The sequence below is a fragment of the Mixophyes fleayi genome, unplaced genomic scaffold, assembly GCF_038048845.1.
Source record: "Mixophyes fleayi isolate aMixFle1 unplaced genomic scaffold, aMixFle1.hap1 Scaffold_3087, whole genome shotgun sequence".
Classification (NCBI taxonomy): domain Eukaryota; kingdom Metazoa; phylum Chordata; class Amphibia; order Anura; family Limnodynastidae; genus Mixophyes; species Mixophyes fleayi.
Window position 1 is genome coordinate 2,791 of NW_027447120.1, and position 22,880 is coordinate 25,670.

A 22,880-nucleotide genomic window follows, 5' to 3' on the forward strand; every position below is an offset into this window, starting at 1 on the left:
AAATGTATAATGTCATCAAACATGTTAACAAAGTGTTTGTAGCAAACAATAAAGTAGTACTATCTACTTAACAGTTTGTAGCCAAGAGACAATAGAGAAGCATCCATGTGTCTAAACATGGCTATTCTCATTCTTTGGTCTTTTTAAATGTTGAGAGATATGAAGAATTTAGGCGGATGTCACACCAGCAAAAAAAAAATAAAAAAATGTAGTAGTGCCCACAAGCTTGCTTAGCGACACATAGCTTTCAATGGGAAATCCATACTCCATTACCTCATCTGTAGGCCCCTTCCCTTGATCTCATCTCCTCCCTTGTCTTCTCACCTCGCTGGCTTTAATCCTGTTAGCTGTGCCCTCACTCTAGCGCACAGGTAAAGCTTACTTTATTCCTCTCTCCCCTCTCTTGCTGGCTTTAGTTCTCTCCCCCTTCCACTCTCTAGCTTCTTAGTATCCTTCCCTCTGCTTAGGCCTCCTTAGTACTAGTGGATTGATAACTTACTGCACTTTATTTCTACTGCCCTGTATGCCGTGTCCAGTTTTGTCCTATGCTCTACTGGGTTGATAGTTTACTGCACTTTGTTATTGTCATGTCCTGTAGGCTGTGTCCTGTTTTTGTTTCTGTTTTCCCCATGTTCTATGTACTGTGCTGTGGACACTTTGTGGCGCCTCATAAATAAGCGATAATTATTATTATTAACTTTCCTTGTCTCAATGAACTCTTCAGAGACTATATTTTATTTTAAATCACCAATACCATCAAAACCCTGTTTTTTTTTTTGTTTTGTTTTGTTTTTTTAACATAAATCACTGTGGAAGGCTATAAGAAGAATTTTAATATTCACCATTTCCCTTGTTTCAGACAGCTACTAAATGATTTATGATTCTGGAATACCATGGCAACCACAGTCACATGTCACTTGATGTAGTGAGCAGATTGGCTTTGGAATGCCCTCTGTCTGCACTGTTACATACTCCTTTACCCACCTCTCTGCATTCACATGGCATGCTGAGAGCTGCAAATCTGTCAGCCAGTTTTGTTTGCCAACTAGAGAGCTATTGAAAAGGAGATAATAACTTGTAGGAGGAAAACGAGTAAAAATGACAGATGTATGCTTAAAAAGTAATTTGCTTGCTATTTAAAGAAGAAAAAAATATTCTATGCTGCTTTAAAGTTTGGCTTTTATAAAAGTGTTTGCTACTTGTTCTGCCAAAAGTGCAAAACAAACAGACAAAAACAATTGTGGAATCACCACTACTATTGTCTTGATTTCAGGGCTCCCAGGAATATCTCATACAAGCACTTTGTTATGTCCTTGGTCAAGTGAACATGACTATGCTTCTCCAAGTACATTAACGTACCCCAGTTGATCTGAGGTGCATATTCATTTGTTTTACATTGTGACCACTAGTATAATATAGTTACATACTTCATTACAGAATTTCAGGTAACTTCTTTTAAATGGAATATAATGCACTTCACGTAATGCAATTTGCAAGGTTTACCTTCTCTAGCACAGCCCTTTGCCATCTCTAATAAATTAAATATCAGGGCAAGACTATACAGTTACGCCAGTAGATCTGCACAGACAGTCAGCAGCAAAACTTTACCTCTACTGGAAAAAAAAACACATACAGAAAAAAACTGCAGTGTATTCTGTCCACTCTGATTCACAATTGAACAATTGTGAAACACAAGTGTTACTTATGATTAATGGCTCTCAAGTCATTGGATACTTGAGAGCCACTGAAGGACAATGGATTTAAATGGATAACATTAGTAAACATAATGGCATTAGATCATATAAAATAGCTGATATATAACTATATTTACATTTTTTTGTACATCATTACACATTTTAAGAAATAAGGCGATACATAAAAGTAAAATAAAATAAAAATAGTCAAGCACTCTAAAACAAATATATAAATCATGGTGTCAGCATATACATAAATAGGAGAATTTTGTGCACAATATAACTATGATGGGATAAGCTCTCCTGCCAACATCAAGACATTTCCTGTAGGTGAGGTTTTAATTGTGGCGTGCTAGGGACTCCTATATAGTGCACAAAATTCTCCTTTTTATGTATATGCTGACACAGTGATTTATCTATTGATTGTTTTAGAGTACAGGATAATTTTCTCTTTTATTTTCACATACACAGGGGTCTTAATTGTCCTGACTGCACTTTTCAAATGACATTATTTTATTCACTTGTACACATTCCCATTCCATTCATTTAAAAAAGCACACCTTTTTCACTAATTTATGACATACAAAAGTAAGGTAAAATATAAATAAACAAAAGTATAAATATGTACCTATGATAAATATGGGGAGGGATGGGGGGATTAAAGGTACAGGAGAAATTGTTTTGTAAAGCAGACTTGTGCTTTTCAAGAATCTTTTCGCAGATTTCCGTTAAAAGTCCTTTGATTGTTATGTTGACGTTATTGTTTGTAAATGTACTAATCAACTGTTGGACCTCTCGGAGACCAGTTAATTTATTTTTTACAATCATTTAATATACTTTAATACAAGAGGTAAACCCCAACCAATATTGTGTGATATATCAAGACCATGCTTGCAACTCCCCCAAAATGTCCGGGAAACTCCTGATTTCTGGGTAAGTATCCCGGACTCCCGGGAGAGCAGGGCAGTCTACCGCATCTGGCCACTTCCTAGTGAAGTGGGTAGAATTAGAGCCAAAATTACACGATTGTCAGGGAATCGTGGCTTTTCGGCCAAAATTATACAATTCACCAAGCCCCGTCCCCCCACACGCCCACCGCCCCCTGGCTTTGTAACTTTGCAACTAGGCAAAACTATGTCGCTGTGGAGGGGAGGGGGGGTTAATTTAAAATGTGGGGATAGATTTATAGTTGGGGTAGGGAATGTGCTAGGTCAACTTTAATTTTCATTTTACAAATAATGCTATCAAGTATTTGTGCGCTACATGAAAAAGCAGCCACTGTTTAACTTATGTACAAAATAATAAACTTATTAGCACCAATGCAAACAAACAATAAGAGACAACTAATATGCTCTAACATCACTGATGTTGCATCTTCTTGGAAACATCATAACTAACATTCACAAAGACTTTGGTACAATATATATATATATATATATATATATATATATATATATATATATATATATATATATATATGGTACAAACATTAAACGTACCAGGCAATATGCGTCCAATGAGAGCATCCAACAGCCAGAAGGCTCTCTCTTCATCTTTAGCGATAAGAATCAGGTATCCAGTGATAAAATTCATACCCTGCAATGAGATATTTGTTTGAATTCAGATTGCAAAAATTGTTCATTTAAAAAACAACAACGAAAAAACCCTCTAAAATACAATAGGGTGTACAGGGGTGACGTACATCAATATTTTCTCTGTTTCCTCTATTCTGGGTTTCCAATGTTTGTCACTCAGCCTTTTGGTGTCAAGAAGTTATTTTTATCATAAGAAAAATTCTGAAAAACTAAATTTTGCAAATAAAGGACCTCTGAACGCCAAAATTGAAATGTTAAGATATGACTAATGGAGTTCAAGTGTTATCTCGCCTCACTGCTGCAAAGAGCTAACCCCCTTTCCACATCTATTATTGCTATCAACATTTACTTATATAGTACCAACATTCTCCATAGTGCTTTAACATTGTGAACAAACACATTAGTAAAATAATACTGGGAATTAACAGACAGACAAAGAGTAAGAGGGCCCAGCATGCAAGCTTACAATTTATAAGAGTTTCATACATACAGATTGCATGTTGGTCCAGCCAGTTTACAGTGGAAGATGGAATCGTATAAGAGTACTAAGCACTATCGCAAACCAATGTTGGTTGGTTTGAGGATGGGGGGAGCGGGGCACATTTTTGTAAGCATAGAAAAATGTAAGCTTTGAGTGAACTGAGTGAAGGAGTGGTAAGTCGGTAGAATAGCCACGTGGGTTAAGAAGGTGGTTGAGGAATTTCATAATCTTGCCTGAGGAGATGAGTTTTCAGGAAACACTTGAAGATTTGGAAGCTAGAATGTCTTTATGTAAAAGGGTGTGAATTCCATAAAGTGGGTGCAGCTTGAAGAGAGTCCTCTAACTGGGAATGGGAGCAACTAATGAAAGTGTATGAGCGGCACCGATCATGGGCAAAGGGTGTTGTGTTGGGAGAGATTTTTAGACAAGGGAGGAGATGTATGTTGGTGCAATTTTCTTAATGGCTTTTTAGGCTAGTAGAAGTATTTTATATTGGATCCAGTGAAGTGCAGGCAACCAATGTAAGGACTGCGACAGAAGAGCAGAAGTAGAAGAATGCTTTGTGAGGAAAATGAATCTAGTGGCTGCATTCAATATAGGCTGTAGGAGTGTGGTTAAGGTGAAGAACAGTAGGAAGGAATTTGTAATAGTTTACTATCAAATAAAAACATATTTTGCAGATATATAAATAAATACATGACTTATTTACTTCTTTTATTTTTTAATAACATCCTAAACACTATGCAATTTTAGTTATTCTGCACATGTAAGGAAAACACCGATTTGGAAGGGTTAAATGTTGTAGGTTAACTTAGATCAGTCACTACGATATGAAGATTATCAAAATTGTGTAAATGAAAATGTTCAGGAAAATTCACATGGAAAAATAGGTTTGGACATTTTTCTTCCTGCCGTCTGGATTTCAAGATTTCCGGTAAATGATGGCAAAAGGCTTGGAAAATAGGGAGATACTAAAGGGTGGGGTTTTAGTGGTGAAAATGTCAGGGAGGAAGCCTAGCAGCTAGTAGAGCAGCTAACAAGTTCTGTTACATTCCTACCTCTTGCCACAGACAGGCTTGCAAGTATGTGCTAGAGCACCCATGTCATTTCCAGTGCTGGGGGTTACTTACATAATTATAGTAAACTGAAATTATCACTGGCTGAATACCAACATCTTTAATACAGAGATCTATCTGTTCATAGGTTATCAGTAAACATGGCTTTCTGATTCCCTTGCACATGTTAACTGCACTCTTAGCGCAACTGTTCATATTGTTAGCTATTAAACAAGTTTATTTTTCAACAGTTTTTCAGTTTCTGGGCTTACTGAGTTATTTATGATATTGTTGATGTAACATGATTTCCAAGTGTTGCAAAAAAAAAAAGTAGATGCAGCATTCCTTGCAAAAATAATAATTTCAAATGTAAGCTCCCCTCGTCGATCCATAATTAAGCAATAGTGTACCATCTCTCCCCGCCTGGTAATCCTTTATTGAATCATCTCTATTTGGTTTTCTTTTTTAAATGGCTTTTGTGGGCGGAAATCAATACTAAAAAAAAGAAAAATCCACTAAGCCATCATAAAGCACAGTTCTGCCTAAGTAATAATAACGTCACTAAATCATGTGTGCAACATGCTTTACAGTCACCTTAAGTGTTAAAAGAACACTTACAGAGCAATGAAAAAATAAGCATACCTCCCAACATTATCCATTTAAAAATCAGGCCACATTGGGCCCTCAAATGCCCAGGACAGGCTTCTTCTTTTAAATGCTGATAAAATGTACCTGTCCAGCAAAATCAGGGACTGCTGGTAGATATGCGCAAGTATAAATACAGCACAATGGACAAGATAGATACAATACAGAGGTAGCAAAGACATAGATCTCAGTTTTCATTCTGGACATGAGAGGTAACACATTAAAAGGGGCACGACTGTAGCTTCATATTTTGTCCAAAAATATAATTTGTTAATGGTGTGATTTTTAACAACCTCACAAAAAGTATGTTTTTGTTTGTTTTCTAATGCATGGGCAATAAAGTTATATCTGCGCTAAAACATTTTGCATCAGAGTTAACAGTCAATTCTCTGAGAGAATTTTGCAGGCGCAGGTTTCTGCTAATGACCGTTTTCATAAATGCCACCCACACGGTCTTCATCCAGCCAGACACACTCCAGAACCTCCAAATAAACTGGATTCCTGCTCCCTACTGCTATTACTGCATGCAGGATCAATCCCATCACTAAAGAAATACAATGTATTACCGTTATTTATCACAAAGAACAGCCTGTTCTGTGCAAGGTACTAAGAAAATAAATAAATAACTAATATAGAGTGACAACTGGAACATGTTTCAGTGATCAGTGGATTTGCAGCTTTGCATACTCTGGTTGACGTCAAGGGCACATTAGAACTTTGCAGCAACAGGAATAAATGTTGCATTATCAGATCATAATATGAAATAATGAGCCTACCTACAGTGTCCTTTATTTTACAGCTCCTAAAATAAGGCACACGGTTTTATTAAGAATGTATAATACACTGCTGTACAGACTTGTGGGGCTGGAAATACAATAAGGTTTAGTAAAGGGGATTCAAATTTCAATGCTTCATGCCGTTTTTCCTAAGAGACTTCATTGAGATACTTTGCACGGTCTGGTTCCTCCTGTAGAGAAAAATTCAAGCAAGCAATGCTTGCCAACTTTACAGTTGCAGCCATGGCGACAGAATGTTTCTGAGCTCTTTGGTAGAAAAAGAGAAAGATATTCATTGAGTGGGACTTTCATCATCTTCTAACCACCCAGCCAGCACACTATACTGGTTTTATAGGACTGTGAGAGCAAGTACTGTTTGCTAGGCATTTCATTTTTCTTGGCATTAGACATGAATAGTCTATCCAAAGCCACAAACGTTTAAACGTGTTAAAATGTACCTAATTAATAAACAGATAAAATACACAACAAACATGATACTGAAAAGGAAGCAAAGGGAAAAAGTATGTATGTGCCAAGTACTCGCATCTTAAGTGAAACATCTCTGCATTGCAGAGAAGGGCACAGGTGTGTTGGTGCACAAGTCAGGTCAGTGCACATGTGTGTGGATGGAAAATCTTTGCATTGGAGGGCTTCATATTGTAAATAATTGTCAAATTTGAGAAAGTTCCAATCTATGTGATAATAATGATATATACAGTGATTGCTTCCACAGATGTAATTACTGAAACCTCCTCTCCTAACCTAATTTTCCCCACCTATACCCCCAACAGACACCCTCATCAATCCCCACTTCTGTAATCAAGGTGATCACAAGGCTTCACCCATCACCTAGCACAAAGCCTAATTCTACTCCAACAGCCCTCCTCAGTGTTCAGGATGTAACTACCACTTGTATCCACTTGGGAGTCTGGAGAAGCCCTGGAAGCGGCTTCCCTTGTACGCATGCAGACCCTGCTCAGCGAGTCTCCTATGTAACCAGATCAGCAGTACTAGTACTGACGGTAACTCTGGAAGGAGGATGGGTTCAGTTCTATAGATCAGCTGTCTTGGAGTCTCCGTCACAATATAACCTGCCCAATTAGCACATGAGCAATCTGTGCATATACACCTATGATGTAGGGGGGTCTCCCTTGGCTAGGGAGATCATCCTGTGGCTCCTTTCACTGTAGGCAGTATGATCAACCCATGGGAGATGCTTGGTCTCCCACAAACGGGGTCTGAAAGAGAGTGAGAGAGTGAGGGACAGTAAATGGTAAGACACAGCTCCTTTCCCTGCAGACAGTATGACAGGTTGTAGAGATCCTATAGAGTGCACTGGGGCAGTACATGACATCACTTCGCTACACATTTTTTACTAGGTGCTGCCAAAGAAGTTTCACTTCAAAACTTGAGAATGGAAAAAAAGGATTCTTGGTCATCACCAACATGGTAAGTCAGAGGTGTCAACCCCAGCCCCCAAGAGCTACCAACAGGTCATGTTTCATGATCTCTGTCCGTAGAAACAGGTGGGATAATTACTGTCCAGCCAAATAGATTAACGAACCTGTGCATTATTAAAAAAAAAAAATCATGAAAACATGAACTGTTCATAGCGCTTGAGGAATGAGTTTGGACATCTCTGGGGTAACTAGTAGAGTGGAAGCAATTGAGATTCGGTAAGAAATGTGTAAAAACCAAGTTCCGTTAACACTCGCCTATCGTCTATTTAGTGCCAGCCATTTTATCAGCTGAATGAATATTCACAAGGCAGCAGCTTATCAATCCAATAGAAACCAGGGACATCACTGAAGCACAAAGCTGCAATATCAACAGAGATTTTGACTGTGGGTTATAATTTTAGAAGATGTAGTATTTAAGACACTATATTATTATATTACATATAATTGACAAGTAGGTTGCCCCTCTGCAGAACACAGGTAATAAGAACATAAAATAAAAAAAAAAAAAAAAAAAAAAAAAAAGATGGACATAAAATTAAATAAGCGTCAGTAAAAAAATATTAGCCTACATGTGCCATAATCAGTAATATTCTTATTGTCTGCATTAATTCAACCAGTAAGATGATTCTGGAGGAAGCTGGTATGTCAAAGCAATCACTATGATGGAGTTGTATACACTACAGAGACCTTGAACCTACCAAATATGCGTCGTGTTAATCAATAGTCATATTTGACTTTAGCATTAAATAAGTTGAACAACTTAGCATGTTACTAAGCAACTCTTGATGTAGCTCATTGGTGGATGCCCCTGGAACTCCAAGCAGTGGCTGCCAGAGAAAAGTGCACATTTAAGAGGAGAAGCCGAGACTGCTCAGTGCTGGAAGACTTTTCCACTGGGCACTAAAGCTGTTACAAAAGGAAGAGGCTACTGAAGAGCTGCACCGAAGCTGCACCTATCCAATCAGGTGCTCCATTCAATACACACCTACATCCTATGCAGTTGGAATCTCTGACAGAATCACACTTTCCAGAGCTAAAATCTCTCAGCTCTTTCTCTCCATCGGCACAACTGCTATGCAGTAACAAAATCAAATTATGTAGCAAGAAGTTGTTCTAAACTGGAATTTTTAAATCTATGACTACGAAATGTTATTCCAATGTAATAATCTCTTCCTTTATCTTAATTTAATTTGTTTAAAAACATACCATCAAAAAATACCCAGGCAATATCAGCAAGTAGTGAACATTTTTCACAGTACTCATTTCAAATCCATATATTCAATTAAGCTCAAAGTGCCTTCCGGAACAGAGACGAAAGCATTCCACGTTACCACTACATTGCAGATTTCCCTTTGCCCCCCCCCCCCATGGGGTTGCGGAGGGAAATCCGAAATGTTGCTTGCACAAAACATAACAATAAAAGTGTCCAGACCTACCTGGCAATATCCTACAGTTTTATTATGGTGTCCATAAGCCACTAAAACATTATGTAGTGTCTGCAAGAAACATGGGCTTGCATTCTTCTCAAAGTTCACATTATCAGGAAATGTCCTATTCAGATCTGTAAAAGTAAATGTAGAGTTATAGATTTTGCAATGGCCTTAACAGACACAAAAACTGAGTGTAAGGCTCACAGTTGGTTTGCAAGGTTTCCAATTAATATGCAGTTAAGTCAAATGTTATTACATTAAATGTGAAATGTGTTCCTTCATCCATATTTAAATACAATTGGGGTATTTTAGGATAGATCACATGCATAATAATTTTATGTTTGAGCTTTCTGTCTCTGTAGCTGATTAGCCATTGAGGAACTGTATCAATCCTTGAAAACCTTTGTGTCTACTATTATATTGAGACAATATAGTGACTAGAGCACATCATACAGCTAATTCTAATCACCAGTAACATAAAAGTTTAGTGACTAGGGATGTGAATTTTAGCAGTGACTTCCTGATGAACTCCATCCAATCATTAGGAAGTACAACCTTTAGCATTGTGAAATCAATCATTGATAAAGTTCTATTTCCACCACAGCATCCTATCGCAGTAGACAGCAAGTCTATGACTCTGGTAACACATTACAGTGTATGTGGGAAAATGACAAGACAGCTTTTTTTATATTGCACACATAATAGGGGCATATGCAATTCTCAGCGGTTTCCGCCGCGGAAAAACTATTACCGGTATTACGGTAATAGTAAGCCGGATTTCAGCTCGCAGCTCCCTGAGCCGCGAGCTGAAATCCAGCGAGAAAAGTACCGTAATACTGGTATTTACGCACACTATTACCATAATGACGGTAATAGTGCGTGCAGCGTGGTAATTTTGGCTATAACGCCAACAATTGAATATGCCCCATAGTGTACATATGAAACAAATATAATCAAGTAATATCTTTCATGCGGTGGCGATCATAATTCAGACAATGGAAATGTCGGCATTTAACCTGCCAACATGTTCACATTGGCAGGTTAAGTGCTGACATTTCCACTGTCGGATTTAGGTGCCCCACCCTTTCATGTTGCAGTAAGTACATCTGTATTTAACTGTTGATAAATTTACCTTTGGATACATGTTAAGCAATTTAATACAATCTATAGGACAGTCTCAGAAACTTGAAATAAGGGACTCAGCCATTTAACACTGGTGTAGGGAATGTTACATGTAGTTTTATAGGGGTAGTAACAGGTCATACTTTAACTTCACCCATTTCCAGCTCCCCATTCCCTCATTTAGTACTTTAGTATAATAATTCACTAAAAAAAAAACAAAAAAAAAAAAACTTAGGGAAGTTAGCAATCCTAAGGCCACCACAGTAGGACATCCAAGATAAAGCATAGATTGCTTTAGAACAGTGTTGGCTAACCTGTGACACCCCAGGTGCTGTGACACTACAAGTCCCAGCATGCTTTGCCAATATATAGCAGCAGACTTGTAGTAGTTTCATAACTCCTGGAGTGTCACAGGTTAGCCAACACTGCTTTAGAACATACTCTACTCTGGCTGAACAGGGTTCTGGAAAACCCCATTTTTTTGGACAGGGCTTGCATTGTATTTCTGGATACACCGTTGCAGCCAGGAAACCATAACCCACGCACAGAACAGAGTAGTGGTGAGACTCTAATGCTTTAAACAGCAATGTATTACATAGATTTGCCATTTCTATCCCAGACTATTCATTATAACAGCTTTATAAAACCACATATCAATATCATATATAGATATGCAAGGACTGTGTACTTATTCATATGTTTCCATACAAGTTTATTTGCCGACACAGAACAATGTACATCTAAAAAGTCATCTATTAAAGTACAGGAGTCAATTGTATTTCCACCTAAACTGACATACAGCAAAAACATGAAAATGGGTCTGGTCATGGAGCTGTAAACCACCTCTGGTTTTGAAGGAATTAACATCCATCACTAAAGCACTATGGCTAGTGCCATTTGATAGCTATGCCCCCAGAGGAGACCGCCACTTTGCAAGATAAGCATGTATCCCCACAATTCATTAGGAGTGGGTGATATCATTGGCTGGTACTGGATGGATAAGCAGCACTCTCATGAATATTAATTCAGCTTACAACACATCCGCCTTCCCGATTTATTAGAGGTAGGTTTGGTTAAAATTATCAACGGAGGATTTTAATATTTGTTGGTGTCACAAATAGACAGGAACTGAGAATTTATATATTATATATATATATATATATATATATATATATATATATATATATATATATATATATATATATATATATATATATATATATCTATATATATCTTTTCTTTCCTCCTCCAAACCACAGTGACATTTTCTAATTGAACTACTAAAATCTTTGCTTAAAGGGTCACTTTTTGTATATACATGCCTCAGGTATCATGGAGGAAATGTACGTATGCAATACAGGCACCAGGTTTAATAAACAATCCCCCACAAAGATTTGGAACAAATATTAAGCTTGACATCACTCCAAAACCAAGCGAGGTGCCAATGTTTTACCACAGCAGAAAAGCAAAAGATGCCATTATGATTAGGACATTACCTGTGACAACTGCATCAACAAGCTTTGCATTCTTCTGTCCATCTACTAACACACTGTGATAATATCCTGCATTCATCTCCATTTTGGCTTGCGCTCCACTCACCATCATCCACACATAAGAGCGATGTTCGTTAGGAATGCCTTTTCGAATATATCTCTTTACTGAAACAATAATGCAACAGTATAAGGGGATTTGTCTGCAAATCTTAAAGTAAACAAAATGCAACAAATGTTGTTAATCCTTTCTCCTCAAAGTCTCAGATCATAAAGGGCAGTTATCAGGGAATACACATGGAAACAGTTTCTGTTGGAATTGAAAAGGATTCCCAAATCTGTCTTCAGTGGCAACTGATAGGTGTTTCTTGAAGTCTAAAAAGGACATTTCTTAGTGAATCACTTGGTTTTAATCATCATAAACAAATATTCTTTCTACACAAATGGTTTCTGAACATTCATGTTTTATTATCATGATTTGTTTATGGTAATTACAGCTGTTTAAGTGTTTAATATCCTTCCAAAAATGAATCCAGGACCAAGGAGACAGATACTCCAAAGTTTCTCAAACAACCCCATGGTAGCACTCACACATGATGATCCAGCTGTTTGACATGACCAAACATCTGTATCACATTGTAGGCACAGGTACGTGTCTGGTGAAACGATGGCCCAGGGGATACAATCACCAGGTGCTGTCATTTGACTTGAATATGATCAGATAGGAACAAACCCGCATAAATGTAGAATAATGGTTCAACTTGGTAAAGTGGAGGAATCAAAATATCTTGCATGCGGACTGCTTAAGGGTCTGCAGACACTGCATGCATGGTCTAATGTTAATGTTCTTGAGTCCATTATAAAAAAAAACACATAAAACAAGAGTGATGTGCACAAAATTACTCCAAGGAGGAAGCCACTGGTCTCTTAGAACAACATTGAAAAACACCACCTGAATGAATCAGAAACTACAACAACAATGTTCTGTAGACAGATGTCTTTATAAAGCACAGCAGTGTGAGTATCATGTTTTGAGTCTGCTTTGCCATGACGATTCACAAAAAAAAATAATCTTGCATTGTAGCAGCTAGGGGATTCATCCATGATATAAAGCTCAGAGTGTAGATCATGAGGCACAAAAATAGCCCTAGTAAGAGGATTTAACAACTTAGCTGAAGTAGGGGAAGAAAGTTATGGAACAAACAAGTCAAAATTTGACCAGAACTCAACTGGAGTAGTGTGACATGAACTGAATCAGTTTGTGAAGATAGAAGGTCTAACAATTAGTAATTATTTGAAGCAGTATTGTACTATCTAATCTGTTATTCTAGACTCATTTAAGTGTTTAGGACCATTGTCTTAGTGTAAGAGCCTCATTCTGGTAAGCATCAACTCATTAAGTGATACCCTGAGATTCTCCTGTTGAATTTATAATTACAATGCAGAAATCATTGTCCCACCATAGATTGTGTGAATTTTTTTTAAAGCCAATGTGCTGGGCATATCAGTGTTTGCAGGCAGCTAAAGGAGAGGTTATTTTTCCAGTCTAAAAGAACATATATTTTCCTAGAAAGACTGTGAATGTTCGAACAAAGTGTCCAGTAAAATACCTAGGCCTACCCTAGCTGTACGGCTTTAAAACTCACCTATTTGAAATCACAAATGCTCACAAACTAGTTTTTTGGGGGTTACCTTTATCTAAAAGCAACTTTGTTATGTCCCTAAAAACATGTTTGTTTGGCTATTACTTACAATGTTTCACTGTCAACCATGTAACTAGAATTTTCCACATCCATGATGGTGACTATGTGACATATGGCTTGAAGAAAGATACCACCCAACTACTTTTATAGTATCCTGAATGACTCAAAGGTCAGGTGGATCTTCTATGTGAGGACCCCTGTAAGGCAGGCCAGCCCCTTTATATATCCAAGGGCTCCTGTATCTAACGTAAGTGAGGCATTTCTTCATTCCTATAGGCTGGTCGATATATACTCTAGTTGCACCATTTTAAATTACAACTAATCTGTATTATATATCACCTTGTCACAGGTATAATTAAGACTTGTCATTATGTTAAGTTTGTTAGACATATCAATGTTATGTAACCCTTCTGTTATCCCCTTCCCTTTTCCATCCCTGATCTAATAAGGTCGGGTTTGGATTCTCCCCAACCCCCATCCCCTTGAACCCCTTACCAGGTTTCATTGGTACGAAATGGAGGGAGAAACAATAGTATTACACTACTTTGTACCTAATGACGCTGTTTTCAATGGGGCTGGATTCAGTTCCTGCTTAGCCAGTGAAAAGCAGCCGGCATGTAAACATTGCTTGTGAATGGCTAAACTTTTCACATTCATTTCTATGGGCAATGAATTTCAAGGGGCGTACTGCATCCATTGAAAACGTAATGCCTGTTCAATTGAATGGGAAACACAGCAACTGCCAGAGGTTAAAATATTTTGAATTTATTTATTTAAACAGATTCCCCGCCCGTTCCTTGCGTTCGGTCAATGACCGTCGCCTTTCCTCCGCACTGATCACCTCATCCCATTCCAGAATTCAAGATTTCTCCCGTGCTGCCCCCCTCCACTGAAACGACCTCACTCACACCATCCGTCTGTCCCCTAATCTTAGCTCTTTCAAAGGGGCTCCCAAAACCCACCGGTTCCTCAAGGCCTACCAGCCATCCTGCCTCCTCTTGCACTTGATCCCCTCTACGGACTCCCCTCATGCCTGCTGTCTGCTTCCCCTCCCCTTAGTATGTAAGCTCTTATGAGCAGGACCCTCTTCCCTTCTGTCTCAATTCCATTTATTCTTCTCCTACTTGCTATGCTTGGAGATACTGAAGCTTTGGTATATACTCATTTTACTGTACTGTTGTACCCTTGTGTACTGTCTGTATTGTATTTTTGTATTCTGTACGGTACTACGGATACCTTGTGTCGCCATATAAAAGTTAATAATAACAATAATAACAACAACAACAGATTTGAGAATTTTAACTACTGAACAAAAATGCCCAATGACAACTCTTGCCCTATTTGTGTTTATACAGGAAGGGGTAGTAAATAGTTACCAACATAATTTTCAGATACATCAGGAGCCAGATAATTACAGTATTAAAAATTCTGATTTCTGCCATCAATTTCTATCAATATTATATACACATGATCAGGGGTGCCGAGAGGGGGCGGGTGGAGTGGGTACAAATTAGCAGGCCTGGGCCTGCCTTGGGGCCCGGCTGCCAGGTAGTTAAAAAAAAATATTTTTTTTTCCGTCCAGTGGGTGGCATTGTGAAAGCTACAACAACAGGTAGATGAGAATAACACCACTTTAATACATAATGGGGAATGGGGGGGAATTCAATTGCCAGCGCTGTGGCGCACGGACATCGCGTTGCACATATTGCCGGCAATAGCGGTAGGGGTGCGAAGAAAAATGAGCAGAGATTTCTGTCAAAATCTCCACCGTCAAGTGTCTCACCAACGTTCCAGAGGCACTTTGCAGCTAATTGAACTCCCCCCATAATGTCATGTGTAAAGAGTCGCAATGCATGACAGCCACGCTCCCATCGCTATGTGGCTACGTCCCCATCTCTTCTACTGCTCTGTGTGTGCGGGGGGGCAGAAAGTTGCTGTACTGGGGCCCAAAATTCCTCTTAGCGGCCCTGCACATGATCCCTAGCTCTTTTAAAGATTCATCTGCGGTAATCGCATTATGTGTCTTTATGCTATATAAATATGGCCATGTCCACTGTTAACATGTTGGGGAATGTAGTACCCAGCAGTCATCTTTAGTGCACCAGATATGTATATATACCTGCACTTCACTAAAAGCCACGTATCTCTAGAAATGATACTCAAATTTCAGCAGCTATCAAAAGAACAACCTTACTTAGCTTATTGCCTTGAAAAACTTAAAAAAAAAAAAAATTCAATAGATTTATGAGTCAGCATCAACAGACATTTTGTCCAAACTCAACAACAGTTTTGTATATAGTCATTAATCTGAAGTGCTCTCGTCCCTGTTATTGTAGGTGTCCTTTCTGTAGTAATGCTGTGGCGGCATTAAGTGTTTTGCAGAAATATAGGGGCCTATTTATTATAGGTAATTTACTTGTAAAGTCCCCGAAAACAGCTATTTTTGGGGAATGGACGCATATTTAAGTGTTTTTCTAATTTATCAACACTGCCTCGCAGCAGATCATAGATATCTGCCGCTTTGCTTTTTTTTTTAAATACATAGCAGTCCCCATAGATGTCTATGGGGACTGCTATGTACTGCAATTTAACAATTTTCTAACATACTTTTACACTTATGGTAATGTACGCCTACCGTTTTTGACAGTTTTCAACACTGTGACGCTCTGCTCCGAAGAGCAGCGCTTCACAGCGCATGTGTGGAGGGATCCCATGATCCCTCCCTATCTCAAACCTCTCTCTCTGCAACAGTGAATTAATTGCAGGGATGTTTGTGCGCATGCCCGAGGTTTTCAGCTGGCGCATGCACACTGGAGTGAGAAAAAGAAAATAAATGCAGAACTATGGATTCCTGTCAGAACAATACAAATGTGAATTACAGCGTACCACACACACACACACAACTGAATGTCAAACAACAGAAATGCATAGTTCTAAAGAACATCAATGATATTTTTTATTGTGTACGGTTTTCTTAATATTACATAATAATGCTTTGGTAAACATCACAAATTTCATCTGTGACTCACTAAATATTCTGAACTGACAGAGAATGGTTATAATCAGGGGCAAACGCAGGATTTGTAGAGGGGGGTTTCCACACTTCGCAGCCAGTGGGCATGACCAGCATGCATGGGGGCGTGGCTATAATTTTAGACAGTGCTTGGCTGCTCTCCAACTCTTCCTATCCCCATAATATACATGGGCAATGCTGCGTGCACTACTGTTAGGTGCAAGCAGCTCTCCCTTTTCAAGCAGAGCCGTGTGAAGAGGGAGCAGGGTCCAACCACCTCAATTATACAGTGCCCAAGGCTGGGGGGGGGGGGTGGGGGGGGGGGGGGGTTTCCAGGCACTAGGAAACCCCCCTTCGGTTTGCCTATGATAATAGTATTATGGATTTGTTTCATTCTAAATCATTATGTACCTCAGGCATCACATTTGCGGTTACAACATACCTTTTAAGCTTTTCTCAACTCCTGTAGACTTCTGCAAGAGCATAGACCATTTTTCAGCTCGTCTGGTGAGAACAACCAGATATCTGGAATAGAAGTCTTCATAAAATGCATAATCAAATTCTGCGGGTCTTTTAAATCCATAAGTATCGATCCTATTAACCAAACACACAATATCAATTGCATTAGTAGGAGAACTCATAATTCCAACATGCTGGACTTGCACTGGTGCAGTTATTGAAATGCGACAAACTGCCAAAATTTATATTTAAAAAGTGTGTAGACTGCCAAATGCGGAACTGTTAAATAGTCCCTATTAGCCTCTGAAATAATGTCAGACGTTTATTTATGAGGCGCCACAGATTCTGACGTCCTGGACAATCAGATTACAGATATGACAAATAATAAATATAATGCTACAGATAACAGTAATGCAATTAAACATAATGCCTCAATGGATGGTCATGATATTAGATATGACAATAAGGTTGAACGAGGGAGACAGACATGAGATATAAGGAGGAGAGGATCCTGGCCATGAGAGCTTACATTCTAGATGGAAATGAAAGACAGTAGGTACAAATGGGGCAAGAGTGAATGTAGTGAAAGAGGTCATTAGGGTTTAGTAGGGGTAGAGTAGGCAAAAATAAAGAGGCGAGTTTTGAAGAATTGAAGGCAAAGTCTTGGAGATGGGAGTAGGAGAAGATAATAAGGGAGAAAGAGTTAAAAATCAGAGGTGGAGCTGACTAGACGAGCTGGGGTGTATAATGTGGCAAGGTCAAGTATATATGGAGAGGAAGCTTTGGTGAGGACCTTGTGAGAGCAGTTATAACAAGTCTCTCACTGCTTACACCTAGTTTACATCTGTGGAATTAAACAGCTATACAAGTATTATGTAGCATTGGTATTTTGGGGGCCTGTAAAGCCCTGCCCCCAGATAGAGTTGTGTCCATTAATTGGATGTTAACTAGCCAATAACTCATTTGTAGCGCTCGGTAGGGTGAAGGCCAATGCATGGATTGGGGATAGATGGAAGGATATCCCTGAAAGTAGGAAGCAGGATAACAAAATGGTACACTGTTAAAACTGACAGATATTATAAATTATTGAAGACAATCACTATACAATGTAAAAAGCAGGTAAATAGCAGCATAGCGTATATAGCATTTCTTATATCTTCTTTCAGCACGAACACTCAATAGTTAGCTCCCCCTAAATTGTAAAGGGACCATTCCTAAGGGTTCGAGGAGCTGAAAGGCACAAACGAGTACCAAAAAGCCTTGCCAAATGGCATACAGATGGGCTGCTGGGGTAACTAATGTTTTCCTTGACTGACTAACCCAATGATGGCTAGTAGATATGAAGTGTGCCTCCATGCCTATAGTAAAATCCCACAAAGGATGGCCAGCCCCTACAGCACCTCCATGAGACTTTACCCTGACATAGGACTAGACTGGCTATAAAACAGCTACCCCATCTTACAGACACAGCCCCACTACAGATGGAGCTATTCTTTAAGGGGAAAACACCTTACAATTTAAACTGTACTAACCAGTTTACAGCCATATGATTCATATAGATACATACATCTTACATACAATGTCTTCCTGATACACACCACAGTGATATCAGTGCACAGAACAGTTTTTTTTATTTTCTATCAACAATACACAATGAGCTTATGGTAAAAAAAATAAATAAATAATAATACAAAAATAAAAAATAAAAATCACAAAGTAAAACATTGCTTTTCCTTTTAGTTAAAACATTTTCAGAAATAAATGTTAATTTGTTGTAATAAAAAAACACAGATAACATTTTGATTGGTGTAGCGAATCTCCATGTACCACAATGCAATCTATTTGCACATTAAAGTGTTAAGTGTTTCTTATGTAGCTAATTTAAAGAATTTACACTCACTACTGAAGAACAACTGAGGTCAGGGTCACTTCTCACTGACTGAACGTTTCTCTATAGATATACTTATACGTGCTAATAGCAAGACACGCTGTACAAAGTAAGGGCAAAGTCTACAAAAGAAGCTCAAGCAGAAAAGCAACATATTAAGTTATACTTGGGTCAGACCAAAAGTAAATATGCAATGGTCTTATCATAATTATGGAAAAAACTATGCTTTCAATAGTTGCGTGAGAAAGTTGAATTAAAGTACACATCACCATAAACAAATACTGTCCGATTCCGCTGTACATAGAAATACATAGATCCTTGCTTTTGGTCCAAAAAATTTATTTATTTAAATCATCTCTTTTTAATTTGTTTACTCACATTCTATTATTGTGCTTTATGAACACGTATTATTTCATTGTCAGCCTTCATAAGCAAATGGTTATCTGAGGATTTAAGAACACCAAAACAAACAACAGAAACCTAGTGTATTTTTAAATTGGGAAAGACAGGTCTACCTTAATATGAAAAGAAAAGGTCACTGTACACAAATTTTAAATAGCAAAAGTTGTCACAAAGAACAAGGCTGATGGCCTCGGCTTCCCCAAGGAATTCTATTGTCTACTGCATGACATCAATTTTTATAACACAGTTAGGCAGCAAACACGTATTTACAAAAGGCTAACCCATGTCCAAGTATTGGACAGAGACTATACAGAACAAAGACCAATGCGAAAAATAAGTTCCATCTGATGGCATGGATTTAACAGTTTTCTTTATATGGGGTCATATAGACAAAATAATCTACCCGTCTGTCTCATTGGTGTGAACAAGCTCTGTACACTTGCTCAGCCTTTAAAAGAAATAGAGAGTGAAAGTGTCAGTCAATGACTGTATACCTGTGATTACATACTGACAGGATCTACAGAGCAAGTCATAATAGGGTGGGACAAGACTTCTCTTCAACACCAGTATGAACCAGGAAACAGTACTTGTTTAGAAAACACCTGCTCATGATGTGGCCAGACTATGTATAAAACAACTTACATCACAGTCATGTTTATAAACACTAAGCTACTATCAACAAATGTATTCAAAATATGCAAAACACTTATAAGAGCATACAGGTTACATTTAAAAATAGAGGTTAAATAAAAAGAATCAATAATACAGAAGGCTCACGTGGGGACAGTGAACAAAAAGGTATTTAAATCTCTTTGCCATCCATATACAAGAGATCAAAATGTATTAGCAATATCACACCAACATCAGGATTTCACTGAAAAGCAAAATAATTTCATTACCTGGGCATTCTGTCCTTTGCGGTCTCATTATCAGTGTCCATTAGTGCTTTATACAGATTGGGAGTGCAGACGCCAGCTTTCTGTAGAATACAATGAGAGTTTATATCACATTATAACAGGTGTACTTTATTCTCAAGAAAAAAAATGTTGTCGCAAATGACATATGTGTAGATCACTGATCATACAACCAGCAAATCATTATCAAATTTAAAGCACTTAAGCCAAATGCTTTTAAAAACAAAAAAATGGTTTCCAAGATTACTTATTGCACAAATACAAAATTTACCATTTAATTGCCTTATATTCAACATGTTAAACATTGCCATATATGCATGATAGCCCCATCTAAATTAAAATATATAAGTAGAGCTAATACTTTCTAGTTCACAATCAACTTTGTTTCCTGTAGAAGAGAACTGGTATCTACCTTGTTTCCAGCTTCCACACAGGAGTCTTTGTTTTACATCTAAACACCGTCAGATATTTACTGCTGAATTTATGACCAAAGCCAGCATAAGCCAAAATAACTATATAAAATAAACTAACACTATTACTGTCCAACAAATACTAGCATAGATAAAAGACATAGCATAAACCATGCCCCACGCCCAGGTCTTTGCTCCCAGGATTAGCTAGTGGCTTCTCAAGTAGTCGAACAGCTCCTGCACCTGTCCCCATACACTGACAGCCGCCTGATCACATAACTTTTCTAGCTGACACTCCTGGCTGATCGACTCACGACAATAACACAACTTACCTGCAATGACAACAAGATGTTGTGTTACCGCTCACACACCGATGAGTTAACTTTAATATCCATGTCACCCCCAGAGGTCTGCACTTTAATCCCTCTGTGTAGCTAGGCTCTCCACCACACACAGCCTAGTGTCAATCATTCGTTCTGGGCTGGGCCATTAGTCCATCCGAAAATGGAAAAGGGGCAGGACTAATGTTCCACAGACGGCGAGGATACACTATAATGAGCCCATACACGGAGAGAATGGATGTGCTTCGCAAAGCATAATAATAATGACTTATGTTACTGAAATATATCTTCTAATGCATCGATGTACTATTTTATAAAACAGTTTGAACTGGAATTATGTATTCAAACAGCACAGCATCTAATTACTGGTACTCAAATTCGTGACAAGAACAATTTTTATGTCTTGTAGATTTATATCACTGAGAATAACTTTTCTGTTATTTAGGGGCCTATTTATGAAGCCCTATATACCATGTGGAAACTGCTTTTTCTGCATAGTTTAAGCAATTTTAAGTAAAATGTTAACTTAATAAAAGCCTAATGCAGGAAATTACTGCATTATACCACAATCTCCATTATACTACAATCTCCATTATACTGAATAGTGACTGCGGTCTGGGCAATTTTATCAAGCACTGAAAAGCTTAGCTTTTTGGAGCTTGACCCTGATGGCTAACTTTGAATCCTATGGGGAGAGCATCCACTGTGCTCTTTACCGTAAATGGCAACAGCGCATGGGCAGTAAAATCTCCCAGAAGAACTCGGAGTCTTCATTATAAAAAAAGTCAGTCAGGACAGCTTCCCATTGGACAATAAACTGGAAAGTCCTCTGTCATCGATGCGATGACAGTTGATAATTAACAGGGCAAAAACCTGTTTATTATTAAATAGGCCCATTAGTCTGTACATGAAAATTTTATGTAATTCCCACCATAGTTGGAACATCCATTAAGCAATCTAGGCTCCTGCCTAGAGCCCAATGCTCAGCAAGGAGCCTAGATTGCCATAAACCATATGCTGTTTTTTTGGGGGGGGTTTTCATTTTGTTTTTTTGACAAACTTATGGTGAGGGGAGGGGGGGGGGGGCAAAGCAGTATGTTGCTTAGGGGTCCAAAGGGTCTTAATCCAGCTCTGATTTTATTAGGCAGTCAGTCTAAGGAGTACTATCAGTCTAAGGAGTACTATTGAGTCCATATGCCATTAGCTGCTAGGAAAAGTGCATCACCCAACAGTTTGCCTGAGCGGCAATAAGTAATGCAAGAACAGGGTATAAAAGCTCCACAACACCACCATTGCTTCCTCTCTAGCGGGACCAATAATGTTGCAAGGAGCAAAGCGAGAGCTCCACTGCCAGGAAGCAGGTTAGACACTGTGGGCCTGATACTGAGCGCAATATGCGTTTGTTGTAAAAGGCACGTAAATTGGATATACATACGCCCTAATTCAACAACGAGCAGATGTGATAATCCGTGTGGTGATAAATACGGGTGTAGGTCTGCTCTACTCTACTAGAGAAGACACTGCAGGATCTGTCCAATACATATGTATAATATAAATCACAAGAGAATGCACAGAAAAAATAATAAACTATTAAATTAATGCCACCTGTTAAAAATATAGGCATTATTGATAAAACATTAAAAAATTCACATGAAATACATTTATTAGTATGTTATAAATGTCTACTGTACATAAAATACATTTCTACAATTGCTCCTGATATCAAACACATGTAATAGAATACATACTGAGCTGCCATCACTAGCAATCAGCACTTAGACTAGACCTGTAGCTGGAGCAAGAAATACAGCTTGAAAACAAGTACTTCTGAGATGCTCAGAGCTTGATTTGGACTCTGCTGCATGTGCTCAAGATTGGCATGTCCTTACTGTACATTGGCTACAGGCAAATGCTCCTTCCCCTCCCCGTTCCCTTCCTAAAATTGTAGGTTGTAGTTAGTGTTCTTTGAGCTCAAAGATTAATTGAACGTTGCTGCTTTCTG

At 38.3% G+C, this 22,880-nt stretch overlaps 1 protein-coding gene across 1 annotated transcript; it reads right to left on the reverse strand.

The window, feature by feature from the left end:
• Nucleotides 1-3,193: 3,193 nt before the first annotated feature.
• Nucleotides 3,194-20,675, reverse strand: LOC142129091 (growth hormone-regulated TBC protein 1-like; the record flags this gene model as incomplete). The annotated part of the gene is made up of 6 exons (XM_075194357.1): nucleotides 20,540-20,675; nucleotides 20,113-20,192; nucleotides 16,907-17,058; nucleotides 11,755-11,916; nucleotides 9,143-9,267; nucleotides 3,194-3,290 (listed from the first exon to the last, which is right to left on the reverse strand). Coding segments are annotated over exons 2-6 (577 nt in total), but the record flags the coding sequence as incomplete, so codon positions are not given.
• Nucleotides 20,676-22,880: the final 2,205 nt, after the last annotated feature.